This window comes from Salvelinus alpinus, chromosome 28 (genome assembly GCF_045679555.1).
Source record: "Salvelinus alpinus chromosome 28, SLU_Salpinus.1, whole genome shotgun sequence".
NCBI classification, from domain to species: domain Eukaryota; kingdom Metazoa; phylum Chordata; class Actinopteri; order Salmoniformes; family Salmonidae; genus Salvelinus; species Salvelinus alpinus.
In genome coordinates, this window is record NC_092113.1 from 1709430 (window position 1) to 1724140 (window position 14711).

Consider the following 14711-nt stretch of genomic DNA (forward strand, 5'->3'; position numbering starts at 1 on the left):
TTTCTCTAAGATAGAAGCCATCTTACCAGAATCCATGTATTACTTCTAGATTAGAGGTTATGACCCCTACCCACAATCCTCTACTGTGTTTCTACAGAGTCCTCCAACGCATCTCTGTTGACCAACGCTGAGAAGATTGCCACCATCACCACCACGCACACACCCCAAACTGCCATGGAGCCCCGGTTAGTTTCCATGAAAATCTCAATCAATAAACAGGCATTTGATTAAATAAAATGTATAATAGGATCAATTGCATGAAAGACTTCTATATGAATAGGATTTATTTTCATATGTATGTGTTCATATGAATGATTACATTTTCCAGGAACAACTCAAAGTCGAAACAGGCTCCTCCTCCACCTCCTCCGACACAAGCTCAGCCCTCACAGGTACTGTAAAGACAGACATGTTCTATTGGTCTGTTTCAATCAATCACCAAAGAAGGAAGCAATCAGTAAATCATTACTTCACAAGAACACACAGTGCAGCTTCAATCTGAGATCAAGATTTTCATTCAAAGCAATCAATCAATGAATCAGTTAATCAATAAAAGAGGGCGGAAGAGTGACAGTGCCACAGCCAAACTTTTGATGAGTGCAGTGAGCCTGTGTCCAGCCATTGCAGTGCCCTTTCTTTGTGTTTTGCACAGGAAGCAATAATTATTAATTGGTTCCAGGGTATTGTACCTCCAGTTTTGTGTGGTCCTTTGTAGCTCTGTTGGTAGAGCATGGCGCTTATAATGCCAGGGTTGTGGTTTCAATTCCTGGGACCAGCGATATGTAAAAATGGATGCACGCATGACTGTAAGTTGCTTTGGAAAAAAGTGTCTGCTAAATGGCTTATATTATTATGTGAGTTTTTGCTGGATGTGACTTGATTAGTCCTGAATTTAGTACTCACTTCATGACACCTCTGTTGGCCCATGAGTTGTGGGTATTTGCATATCTTGCTTTGTAAATATGTACTTTTCTTTCCTTCTGTCTCTCGCTCTCTCAGGACGCCGAGTTCTACTCTGTGGATCTGGAGCGGGACAGTAAAGGCTTTGGGTTCAGCCTGAGAGGAGGACGGGAGTACAACATGGACCTATATGTGTTGAGGCTGGCTGAGGATGGGGCGGCTGTCAGGAACGGCAAGATGGGGGTATGCTCAGTGAAAAAAATAATATCAACAATTGGAGGCCTGTCACTCTGTTGCACTTGGATTATAATATTTCTGTCAAATAGACAGTTCAGCACGCCTGGGATCAATTATCTGGTTGTCTCAATAAATCTCCTCCCTCCTCGCTCTCTCTCTCTCTGCACACAAAGGTGGGAGATGAGATCCTGGAGATCAACGGCGAGAGCACAAAGAACATGAAGCACGCACGGGCAATCGAGCTGATCAAGAATGGTGGCCGGAGGGCACACCTGCTCCTCAAGAGGGGCGATGGATCTGTGCCTGAATATGGTGGGTGGAGATGTGATGTGATACAGGTTCCCTCCATACTATGACTAACACTACTGACTCTGACTACTAACTAACACGAAAGGCCCCCACACACAGGACGGACACTGTAGTCTGCAGTTTCTTGTTGCTGTGATCAAATCAAATTGTATTTGTCACACGCGCCGAATACAACATTACCGTGAAACACTTACTTACAAACCCTTAACCAACAATGCAGTTCAAGAAACAGAGTTAAGAAAATATTTACTAAATAAACTGAAAAAAAATAAATGTAATAAAAAAATAACAAGATATTTACATAACAATAACGAGGCTATATACAAGGGGTACCGGTACCGAGTCAATGTGTGGGGGTACAGGTTAGTCGATGACAATGCATAGATGTAAATAGTTTGGGTGGCCATTTGATTAATTGTTCAGCTTGGGGGTAGAAGTTGTTAAGGAGCCTTTTGGTCCTAGACATGGCGCTCCGGTATCGCTTGCCATGCCGTAGGAGAGAGAACAGTCTATGACTTGGGTGACAGGAGTCTTTTACAATTCTTTGGGCCTTCCTCTGACACCGCCAAGTATATAGTTCCTGGATGGCAGGAAGCTTGGCCCCAGTGATGTACTGGGCAGTATGCATTACCCTCTGTAGCGCCTTACGGTCAGATGCAGAGCAGTTGCCAGACCAGGTGGTGATGCAACCGGTCAGGATGCTCTCGATGGTGCAGCTGTAGAACTTTTTGAGGATCTCGGGACCCATGCCTCTCCTGAGGGGGAAAATGTGTTGTTGTGCCCTCTTCACAACTGTCTTGGTGTGTTTGGACCAGGATAGTTCACTGGTGATGTGGATACCAAGGAACATGAAACTCTCAACCTTTATTGGCCATAGTATGTAATGTTCCTCTTCCTGTATAAATCAAGTCTTGTTATTGTCCAAATACTGTATGTTCTGCTCACTCTAATCTGGGATTGTTTCTCCTTATTTCTGCCGAGAAGGTCAAAGGATTCCACTCAGCCGTCAATTTTATAGGTTTTCCTTTTCTGTCCCTGACAGGAAAACTTGTCTACTGAACCAACTACATTTATCTTTCTTATCTCCATTGAGGATCTAAGCCCTCTGTTTTCTCTATTTTTGTTTATTTTTTTTCTGTCTCTTTCCTCCCCACTTCTTTTCTCTGGGTTCTTCCTCCTCCCTCCAGCGATGATGGCTCCTCATCTCGCTGTTGGTACTATGAGAAATGACAAGATGGGAGAGCCCTGTTTCTACCTAATGGGGCAAAATCAGACCACGGTTTGTAGCCAAGTCTGTTCCAACCCGCCCTCCTAACTGTTTACCCTCCACCCCAACATCTCTCACCTACTTAACCCATCTCCCCCTACCATTTCCCCCCCTCTCCCACTACCTGCTCCTCCCTGGGTATGTGTTTGGTGCTGTGTGGCCTGGCTCACTCCTCAACCTGCACTGTGCGTTCATGACCCATGTGAACCCATTCACACTGAATGCACTGCTTCTCCTCCTCCCGCCTCTGGAAGGATTCATGTCACTGCTCGCCTCCTGCTGCTACCATAACAACCACTGATTGGGCAGAGTCATGGGCAGAATGCGCTCCAGTTTTTTTTGTTTTCTCCTCTCTCAGGCTCTTTGTTTTTCTGCAGTTCCCATTCCCAAACGATGATAATCGACTTGTTTGTCATTTTTATTCTAACCTCATAGCTGCTTGTTGTGTCATTGATAACACCAACCCTCCACTTGCAATGTTTGGCACTTGTTGTGTTGCTGCCACCTACATGTACCAACCCAATGCTCTCTTTGAAAATACACTGTAGCAATTGTTTACTTTGATGTCATTTAGTTTGAGGATCAAAGTAAGTCATTTGTGTACAGATTTGAATATTTAATATCACCCTTTTTCCCCAGTATATTTATTGTCCCAATTTGCAAACAAGTCACTGTTTATGGAAGTGCATGGCAGTACATGGTTTCCATAAAAATGGCTGTATTACAAGCTATAATAAATACAAGCTATATCTGTATTGCTTGTATCTGTATTGATACAAGCAATTTGTGGGAATTGTCTTAGCTACCAAGCTTATATTATTTAGTTAGTTGAAACTCCATCCAGTCTGAGAATGTCTCTCATGTTCTTCCTTTGTTTTCATACAGACTCCAGCCATGACGGGCACTCTCCCACACCCAGGGCACAAAACTCTCCGGAAGTGAGAACCCTGCCACCAAACAGCCGATATCACCCCTCATCGGAGTCAAGTTATCCACCAGACCTTCACAAACCATCACGCCACAAGGATGCTGCGCAGGGCCGAGACAGGGACAGGGTGGAGCACCAGGGCCGGCACTTTAACCCCCACCACCATCACACCTGGAACAACAACCACAGCCATACCACCCCCAGCCAACACTACCCTGAAAACAGCGGCGGCAACAATAAGAAGAGCCGGGGCCGCAAAGTCAACAAGTCAGAGTCAGAGAGCGGCATCTCAAAACTCTTAAAGACTCTGCGTAAGGACAGCTCTGGGAAGAAGGCTGCAGCGGCGGCGGCAGCTACAGAACGAGAGCGGGAGCTCTCCGCTAGTAGCAGTACTCTAGACCCGAGGTACAGTCGACCACGCCGCGGCTCCCTCGACCGTTCGCCCACCCGTAAACATAACGCCTCCCCTGACCGACGGCGGGCCAAGTCCATGGACCGCAGGGCAGAGCGAGCACACCGAGACCGCACACCCGAGAAGGAGAACGAGGACGGAGGTTTCCTCAGTCATGCGGCTACTCCTGAACAACCACTCTACGACCGCAGGCTTGTGAGCGAGCCACAGACCCCGGGCCGGGCCTACTTAGAGGCCACCACCCCAGAGCGCCTGAACAAAAGGGCTTCCTCCCTGTCTCTTTCCAGGGGGTGGACTCCTGAAAGAGGCAGCCTGAAGAACGGCAACCTTCGGAGGGACTCGCCGGTTGAGACGAGGGAGGAGAGGTATGGGATGAACGGAACGCCAGAGAGACGGTACAGGTCAGAGAGAGATTCGTCTCCAGACAGCAGCTACAGCAGGGAGGAGCAGAACTACTACAGTACACTGAAGAACAATGCCTCCACTCACAACCACGCAGGCTACAACAATGCAGGACACTGCAACAACGCAGCAGGACACAACAGCGCAGCAGGACACAACAACGCAGCAGGACACAACAACGCAGTAGGTCGCGCCCAGAACCAGTTCCCCGAGCCTATGAGAAGGCTTTACAAAGAGAGCCCCAAGGACCTCAGCATCTGAGTGGACAGAGCTTGGACCCTGGCCTATCACCCCCCAACCTGTGTAGGCTACAGTACATACACTGGACTTGGACTTCTGAGGAGATTAACTCGTGATTTATCCAATCGCCTGGTTGATAGATTCATTGATTTGACTACTTGTGATCCGGGACAGAGATTCATACCACAGCAGGAGTACAATCTTTTTTTTTTGTTCGTACTGTATGTTTTGTTTCTGTTCTCATTATTTTGAGCATAACTGCAGTTGTTAATACTGTAGTGAAGGTATGTGTATGTGCCTATCACATCACAAATGGCGATTTACCTTTTTTGGGGCATCTCTGTTTGAAACCTCAGAAGGAACACATACTAGTGAAAGTCTACACACCCCTTGCACAGTCTTCACATTTTGCTGCCTTAAAATGTAATCAAAACATTTATTAAATTGGATTGGTAGAACAATTATCTACAAAACCTACTCCACATTTTCAAAGTGAAAGAAAGATTATAGAACACCCCCCCCAAAAAATATATTGATTGCATGACTCTTAGCGCAACGTATAGCCATTGTTTTTGTCAAAATTGCTCAAGCTCAGTAAATGTGGTTGGGAATCATTGAAGGCCAGCAATATTTCAGCCTTGTCTCGGATTTTCAAGCAAATTTAAGTCAGGACTGAGACTGGACAACTCACACTTTACACCTCTTCGAAAGCCCTCCTGGCGGGTCTTTGGTATTAAAATGTGTGTAAATGTCCCGCTGACAAATACAACTCTGTCCCAGGGTTAGGTTTTCCAAAAACTACGGCAGGTTTTTACCTGGGCTTTGCTCCTTTCATGTTTTTTTTTTACCCTGACAAACTCCCCAATCCCTGCCGGTGACAAGCCTACCCATAACATGATGTGCCAACACAATACTTGAAAATACAGAGAGTTTTTCTCTGTGTTGCATTAGATTTAATTCAAACCAGCAGTTTTTATTTAGTCCAAAAAGTTAATGTACAGTGATCCCTCGCCACTTCGCGGTTCACTTATCGCGGATTCGCTATTTCGCGGATTTTCATAATGCATTTTTTATTTTTTTTTGGTGCATTGTGCTCTGCATTCTGATTCGCTAAAAACTCACTCCCGCTTCTTGTATCAAAACATGCTACGAATTGTGCTATCATTTTGTCGTCTCGTGCAGTTATGTGTACATACATAAAACAGCTTGGCAAATTTACATTAAGTTGGCCAGGAAGGAAGGAAGGACTAACGCTTGGTCGCTTAGCAACCATGGTGCGAATGGCCACTGAACTTAAGCGAGTAGCTGAGGAATGGGACCCTTTGATGAGCCGTTCATTACAGTTCTCCAACGTAATCGATGGTGGCATGTCGGTGTACAAGGATCTTTTTGCAAAGAAGAAAAAAGAGCGACAACAGCTGCCTATCACTATGCTCTTCTCCCGAACAAACACACCTGCACCGCGGGCTTCAGAAGAAGAGAACACTGCAGAGCGCAGTCAGGATGCAGCGGCCCAGTCTGAAGAGCAGTGAAACGGCCTACACGTGAGTCACTGTATTTGTATACATGTAATAGTTGCTAATTGTAAAAAAAAAAAAAGTTTTCTATTTCGCGGATTTCACTTATCGCGGGTCATTTTCGGAACGTAACCCCCGCGATAAACGAGGGATTACTGTATTTGCTATTTTGTCTTGCAGTATTATTTAACAGCCTTGTTGCAAACATAATTGATGATTTGGCGTGGATGTTTTAACACAGGTTTCCTTCTTTTCACTTCATCATACAGGCCACTAATGTGGAGTGAATGCAATGTTGTAGATCCTCTGTATTTTCAAGTATTGTGGTGGCAGCATCATGTAATGGGTATGCTTGTCACCGACAGCAAATGGGTTTGTCAGGATAAAAAATAAATATATGAAAGGAGCAAAGCACAGGTCAAAAGTCTGAGAAAAGTCCGCCGTAGTCTTCTGAAAACCTAGAGTTAATTAATGCTAGACACACCAGAATGGCTTTCCAAGAGGTGTTGAGTGATCCAGTCTTAGTCCTGACTTAAATATTCTTTAAAATCACAGACAAAGTTTGAATATTGCTTTCCAGCAATGATTCCCAGCCAAATGTACTGAGCTTGAGCAATTTTGACAAAAACAATGGAGCTATGTTGCCCTAAGAGTTGGTAAAATCTTATTCAAAATTATTCTATAATAATCTTATTCAAAATCTTCTATAATATTTATTTAACTTAAAAAATGTTTAGTAGGTTGTGTAGATCTATAGAAAATAAAATCTAATGTAATCCCTTTTTAGATACAAATGTTAAGTTAGCAAAATGTGAAGACTGCCAGGGGTGTGTAGACTTTCACTAGCGACTGTATGTGTTCCCTCTGAGGCTTCAAACATACTCCTTACTGTGGTAACTGGTTCTTCATGGTGGGCTTGTTTTTAATATGTTTTTGATGTCATTTTCCATCTCAGAATTGCTTTATAAAGCAAACTATAGCACAAGATGTTGGTAGTAGTGACATTTTATGGACAACTACAGTGTACTAAGTGAATATCATACAGAGAAAAGGCAAACTCACATTTTTATAACCAATAGTAGTTTTAGAAATAATATATTTGAAATCATCCTTTTTGCATTTGTCTAGCTATTTATTTTCAATTGGCACATACCACAACGAAGCCTGGTAAAAGCTTAAAGGACCAAGTTATATGCCCCATAACCTGAAAATAAGAATAATTGTTATCCCTGCTGGATTTGCTGTAGAATCGCCCAAGAGGGAAACTAACATCCATCTCCTCTTCTCTCAGTCAGACGTGTCTGAGTAGACTGCCTGTGGTGGAAATAAAATGAAACAAAGTTTTGTATTCCTATTCAGAGGAAAGTAGAAGCAACATGTTAACTGACTGGAGCCTGTAACACGAAGCCTGCTTCACAGTTATACGCAACATGGAGAGGTTGACTAAGAGAGGTCAAGTCAAATGGTTTGAAAGTAACCACAGTCCTAGAATGAATTGATCCTATATATCGATGTAGACGTGAGGAAAGCTAAACCACCACATCTGATTGGCTTGAAGATTCAATAGAAAATATTGATCAACGGCCCACTGATCCCATACAGGTGATATGGGAGTAGTTCCTTTCTTCCTCTCCCAGTCCAAGGAAATGAGGTGATGATGTAATTATGTAAGGGAAGTTGTTGTGATGCTAACATATGGAAAGTTCCGGAACAGAAGTATCTGCCATGCTGAGCCATGCTTTCACACCACTGGAGTATGATTGCTGCTTTAACCGTGTTTTTCAGAAAATTCTCTGTTTTATGTTTCACAAAATATCTAAAATGATATAGGAAAAACTACAACCAATGCATTCTGTTATCACAGTGTTTTCCATGGTACTGTAAAAAAAAATGCAAAGAAGAGCAACAAAAATTTGACATTTAAAGAAGAATATAACCTGCCGGCCACCATCTGTACAGAATTTTACAATGTAACTAATAGGAACCTGTCAAGGAATAAATTGCTGCCTTTTTTCTTGTACAAAAGAGAAATTTATGAGAAACCTCTGCAGTGAGGAATGTGATATTGTGTTTATATTTCTGAAATGGACCTGATGATTCATGGGAAATATGTTAATGTACTCTGAATCAGGTATGTAAAGACATTCTAAAAATGGATGACTGTATTTGGTCAATTAGAAGCTGTTTGTTGGTTTGAATATCTCTTGATGGTTAGCCTGCCTTTGTATTATAAAGCACTTGTATGCAGTCTGTGTTCTTTAAGCATTATTTCTTGCAATGTGCTCCAGACATAATGCTATATCTGTGTTGATAAAAGCAGTACATGCATATGGGCCAATCTTTTTTATAAAACACTATGCATATATAAATACTACATTGTTCATAGCTTTATTTGACCCATGAAGCTATACATAACATTAGTTTAAGTACAAGTAGATGTGGACTTATCCAGTAAAGCTTCTTTCCTTGAGAGGGATCACAATGTATATGTAGCTATCAAAAGAAGTCTGTGAATGCTATTTTTATTATCAAATAAAGTTTTCCATACAAATTCAAAATAATTTGTTTCTACAGTGGCTTGCAATTATATTCCCAGGAGATTCCTATTGACATGATCTACATTTTAGATTCCCTTTGGAGTGCAGCATTTACAGATTGATTTATTATTCACCAAGGTAAACACAGCACTTTAGTAACAGAATATCTGCAAAAAAATACATAAAGTGTCTATCTGACATTTCAGATTTGTCTGACTAGCAGAGGTTCCGGTAGATGAAATAGGAATAACTGTATATAAATTCACATCAATATCTTCTTGTTACCCGTTGACAGAATAATTCAGTATGTACATCACGGAAGTGACATGAATCTACTTGTTAATAATGGACAAGGTACTGGGGTGGAATGTCAGGAAACTGCTACTACATTAGCTGTACATTACTGTATGGATATCCACAGCTGTTAACAAGCAACCCTAAGGCAGTCTTTCAGCTACAGTATGCTACTGTGTCATCCTTTGGTGTTTTTTTTTTTCATTGCACGTATCGAAAAGCATAGCAACATCTATTACTTTAAACTTGAGAGGGGTCTTCTTCTATCATACAAGCCATATCAGAAACCTAGCCTACACTGGGGACAAATTCAGGTATGTAATGATAGCACAACAGTCTACTCTTTACGCTGTGTCTGTGTCTGTTTATTCCCCATATAGAGCAGTACTTGTCTCTGATCAAAAGTGGTAGTGCACTATTATGTAGAATAAATAGGGTGTCCGGATTACGGGCGGGTTTGGCCCGGCGGGGGCTTTACTTGGCTCATTGTGCTCTAGCGATTCCTTGTGGCGGGCCGGGCGCCTGCAGGCTGACTTCGGTCGCCAGTTGAAAGGTGTTTCCTCCAACACATTGATGCAGCTGTCTTCCGGGTTAAGCGGGAAGATGTTATGAAGCACGGTTTGGCGGGTCATGTTTCGGAGGACGCATGACTTCGCCTCTCCCGAGCCCGTTGGGGAGTTGCAGCGATGAGACAAGATAGTAAATGTACAGTCGTATGAAAAAGTTTGGGCACCCCTGACAATTTCCATGATTTCCATTAATAAATAATTGGGTGTTTGGATCAGCAATTTCATTTTGATCTATCAAATAACTGATGGACACAGAAATATTTCAGTAGTGAAATGAGGTTTATTGGATTAACAGAAAATGTGCAATATGCATCAAAACAAAATTAGACAGGTGCATAAATTTGGGCACCCCAATAGAAAAATCACATCAATATTTAGTAGAGCCTCCTTTTGCTAAAATAACAGCCTCTAGACGCTTCCCATAGCCTCTAATGAGTGTCTGGATTCTGGATGAAGGTATTTTGGACCATTCCTCCTTACAAAACATCTCCAGTTCAGTTAGGTTCGCATATCGCCCCAACAAATGATGGCGGATGACACATGACGCAATCTCAATCACACGCCACACTGCCCTTTCCCACTTGGACAAAAGGAACACCTATGTGAGAATGCTGTTTGTTGACTACAGCTCAGCATTCAACACCATAGTGCCCACAAAGCTCATCACTAAGCTAAGGATCCTGGGACTAAACACCTCCCTCTGCAACTGCATCCTGGACTTCCTGACGGGCCGTCCCCCCAAGTGGTAAGGGTAGGCAGAAACACGTCTGCCACGCTGATCCCTAGCACTGGGGTCCCTCAGGGGTGTGTGCTTAGCTCCCTTTCTCTACTTCCTGTTCACCCACAACTGCGTGGCCAAACACGACTCCAACATCATCATTAAGTTTGCTGACGACACACCAGTGATAGACCTGATCACCGACAACGATGAGACAACCTATAGGAAGTAGGTCAGAGAACTGGCAGTGTGGATGCCAAGACAACAACCCCTCCCTCAACTGTGAGCAAGACAAAGGAGCTAATCATGGTCTACAGGAAAAGGCGGGCCGAACAGGCCCCCATTAACACTGACGGGGCTGTAGTGAAACGGGTCGAGAGTTTCCACATCACCAATGAACTATCATGGTCCAAACACACCATGACAGTCGTGAAGAGGGCACGACAAAACCTTTTCCTCCTCAGGAGAGTGAAAAGATTTGGCACGGGTCCCCATATCCTCAAAAAGCTCTACACGCTGCACCATCGAGAGCATCCTGACTGGTTGAATCACAGCCTGTTAGGGCAACTGCTCATTATCTGACTATAAGGCGCAATAGAGGGTAGTTTCAATGGCCCAGAACATCACTGGGGCCAAGCTTTCTGCCTACCAGGACCTATGTAATAGGCGGTGTCAGAGGAAAGCCCATAAAATTGTCAGAGACTCCAGTCACCCAAGTCATAGACTGTTTTCTCTGCTACCGCACGGCAAGCGGTACCAGAGCGCCAAGTCTAGGACCAAAAGGCTCCTTAACAGCTTCTACCAACCAAACCATAAGACTGCTGAACAATTAATCAAATGGCCACCAGACAATTTACACTGACACCCCCCATTTGTTTTGTACAATGCTGCTACTTGCTGTTTATTATCTATGCATAGTCACTTAAACCCTACCTACATGTACATATTACCTCAACTAACCTGTACCCCCGCACACTGACTCGGTACCGGTACCCCCTGTATATAGCCTCGTTATTGTTGTTTTATTGTGTTACTTTTTTACTTTAGTTTATTATTTGGTAAATATTTTCTTAACTCTTCTTGAACTGCACTGTTGGTTAAGGGCTTGTAAGTAAGCATTTCATGGTAAGGTCTACACTTGTTATACACAGCGCATGTGACAAATAAAGTTTGATTTGATTCCGTTTCAGCCAAGCCACAGTAAAACTAGAGCACGCTATACCTTAGACTATACTGTACCAGTCAGGGGCAATAACAAGATGACCTGTCGAGCCAGGTCACCCGTGATACAAGCCAGTATTCGACATCCGTCCATGTCTGAGGATTTCAGGAAACCATCCACTAGGGGCACCCGTGAGAACTGTTAAAGCCAGTTGACCTGTCAAAACAAAATCAAATCAAATTGTATTTGTCACATACACATGTTTAGCAGATGTTAATGCGAGTGTAGCGAAATGCATTGTGCTTCTAGTTCCGACAATGCAGTAATAACCAACGAGTAATCTAACCTAACAATTTCACAACAACTACCTTATACACACAAGTGTAAAGGGATGAAGAATATGTACATAAAGATATATGAATGAGTGATGGTACAGAACGGCATAGGCAAGATGCAGTAGATGGTATCGAGTACAGTATATACAGTGGGGAGAACAAGTATTTGATACACTGCCGATTTTGCAGGTTTTCCTACTTACAAAGCATGTAGAGGTCTGTAATTTTTATCATAGGTACACTTCAACTGTGAGAGACGGAATCTAAAACAAAAATCCAGAAAATCACATTGTATGATTTTTAAGTAATTAATTTGCATTTTATCGCATGACATAAGTATTTGATACATCAGAAAATACCCCAGTACTCAGCTTTTATTAGAAAATGAATGGCATGCCACTGTGATCATTTTCTGTAAATTATTATGGAGCCTCAGAGGGGTGCCCAAACTTTTTCATACGACTGTATATCACAAAATTGGGAAGAAACGGGGTAAAAAAAAAAATGATAAAAAAGAGTAAAAAATATATTCATAAAATATGAAAATAATAGGGTCGCTACTTAGCATGTAAATGAACGTTGAATAGACATGCAGGCATTTAAAAATTACTCCATAGTGATCCGTACCATAGCTAATGAAGGGGAAAACCTTCAAGATATGTGGAAGCACGCACAGAACTGAGCCTTCACAGCATACTGCATGACTCACTCATAGCTTAAACTGCTGATTCATGAATGTGTGTTTTCTACCATCTCGATGAAAAAAGCATTTTGGATCAAATAAAATGGTATTCATCACGTACAGAGTTTACAGCAGGTATAAAAGACGCAGAGAAATGCTTGTGTGCTAGCTCCCACAACACTGCAGTACAAATATGTGAATTAAAGCAGATGTGAACAAGTTCTTTGCACGTTTCTCACTCACCAAGCAAAGCCACTTCAACATTTGTTACCAGACCAGGGAGGTACCTATATGAACTACATGTAGTTCATCTAGTATAATTACATACTAATTACATTTTGTAGTAGCTTGGTGGTAGTTCCTAATTCTCACCTTTTTGTGCTTAATAGGTTTAGGGCTCTATTCAATCAGATCCGCTGTAGCCGACATCCGCATAGCGGTTGTTTTGGCAGAGTCAGAGGTAGAATTGCGTTAGAGCTGTCAAATTCATAAGCCATTCCTGGAACTGCATTTGAGCTGTCAAATCCACAAGCCACTCCTGGCATTATCGCTGAAGTGGACATTGCCATTGGCTGCAGAAATCCCATGCAGTTCAAACACAGGAATGTGAGATGTAATCTACACCTCGATTAGGCTTGATAGAAATCCTCGTTATTTAATTGAATGACTTTCAATTTCAGCACAATTATTATATAGCCAGTACTTTTATGGAACTGAACTTCTAATGATGGTCTGGCTTCCTGACAATGATCAAGAGCAGCTGCTCGCCATTTTGACAGCTCTACCGGCTATCACCGGTTAACGCTTAATCTGATTTAATCTAGGCCTAAATGACACTTTCTGGTAACTTTCTGACTCCAGAGGGATCTGTTCTTGCAGTTTGTAGTCAATGACATTTCAGATGTAGATAAGATCCTTTTCCACTAAGTAGTTTGGATGTAGTGAAACACTTTTTGAAAGTGACTTCAGTTAAGTAAACTATACTTTTCTTAAGGGTAGCTTTGGTATAGCTTCAATGTTCTATTGTGAAGGTAGCTTGGCATATTTTCAGAGTAGCTTCCCCAACGCTGTTCATTTGTTTGTTTACAGTACGTCACGTTCCTGTTAGAGCAAGCAGTACGTTTCTGAATTGATGAAAGCAAAGACTTCCATACAGTATGCATTGGAAATCATGAGAGGTAATGATCCTACAACTCCCTGCCTGTCTTTCACCACAGACCTTAATCTGGTCTGTGGCCAGTGATTGATTTGCTGTTGTTTTCTTCAGCCTCTCTCTGCTGGAGCTGGATTGGAGCATGTTCCTTGGCGAGGGAGCACATCTGTATTCAACTAGAGATCCGATGGTATGACGGTTGCTATGGCTACGCTACGAAGGTCACTATGAGAGCGTTCTCGAGGTGTTGTTTTGCTCCAGTCTGACAGATATTTCTGCACAAGTGAGGTGAAGGAATCTCACGTCACTCCCTGAGTTGCTATCATTTATCACACAGACAGACACAGCTTATAGCACAGACTTTACACAGATTGAAAAAGGTCACAAAACTCATATTTCATCAATGATGAAACTGATTCAAGAAGTCTCAAGGTTTTGCTCGCCTGAGGTAGAGCACCTTATGATAAACTGTAGACCACACTATCTGGAAGAGAGTTCTCATCTATATTATTTGTAGCCGTCTATTTACCACCACAGAACAATGCTGGCACTAAGAACGCACTCAAACAACTGTATAAGGCCATAAGCAAACAAGAAAATGCTCATCCGGAAGCGGCGCTCCTAGTGGCCGGGGACTTTAATGCAATCAAATTTAAATCAGTTTTACCCATTTTTTACCAGCATGTCACAAGTGTAAGCAAAGGAAAAAAACTCTAGACCACCTTTACTCTTCACACAGAGATGCATACAAAGCTCTCCCCTTCCCTCCATTTGGCAATTCTGACCATAAAAATATCCTCCTGATTCCTGCTTAGAAGCAAAAACTAATGCAGGAAGCACCTATGACTCGCTCAATATGGAAGTGTTCAGATTACGAGGATGCTACGCTACAGGACTTTTTTGCTAGCACAGACTGGAATATGTTCCGGGATTCATCCAAAGGCATTGCGGAGTATACCACCTCAGTCATCGGCTTCATCAATAAGTGCATCGACGACATCATCCCCACAGTGACCGTACGTACATATCCCAACCAGAAGCAATGGATT

At 42.6% G+C, this 14711-nt stretch overlaps 1 protein-coding gene across 7 annotated transcripts in view; it reads left to right on the forward strand.

The window, feature by feature from the left end:
• Positions 1-5882, forward strand: part of LOC139556921 (membrane-associated guanylate kinase, WW and PDZ domain-containing protein 1-like) — a 132523-nt gene extending 126641 nt beyond the window's left edge. For 6 of the 7 annotated variants that reach the window (XM_071371063.1, XM_071371066.1, XM_071371068.1 and 3 more), the window contains exons 18-22: positions 98-185; positions 329-392; positions 1000-1143; positions 1311-1449; positions 3599-5882. In XM_071371063.1, coding sequence (XP_071227164.1) covers positions 98-185; positions 329-392; positions 1000-1143; positions 1311-1449; positions 3599-4716 — 1553 coding nt within the window. In that variant the 3' untranslated portion in view covers positions 4717-5882. Of the gene's footprint in view, positions 1-97; positions 186-328; positions 393-999; positions 1144-1310; positions 1450-2633; positions 2726-3598 lie in introns of all 7 variants that reach the window. The other variant, XM_071371070.1, reaches the window with a different exon arrangement.
• Positions 5883-14711: the final 8829 nt, after the last annotated feature.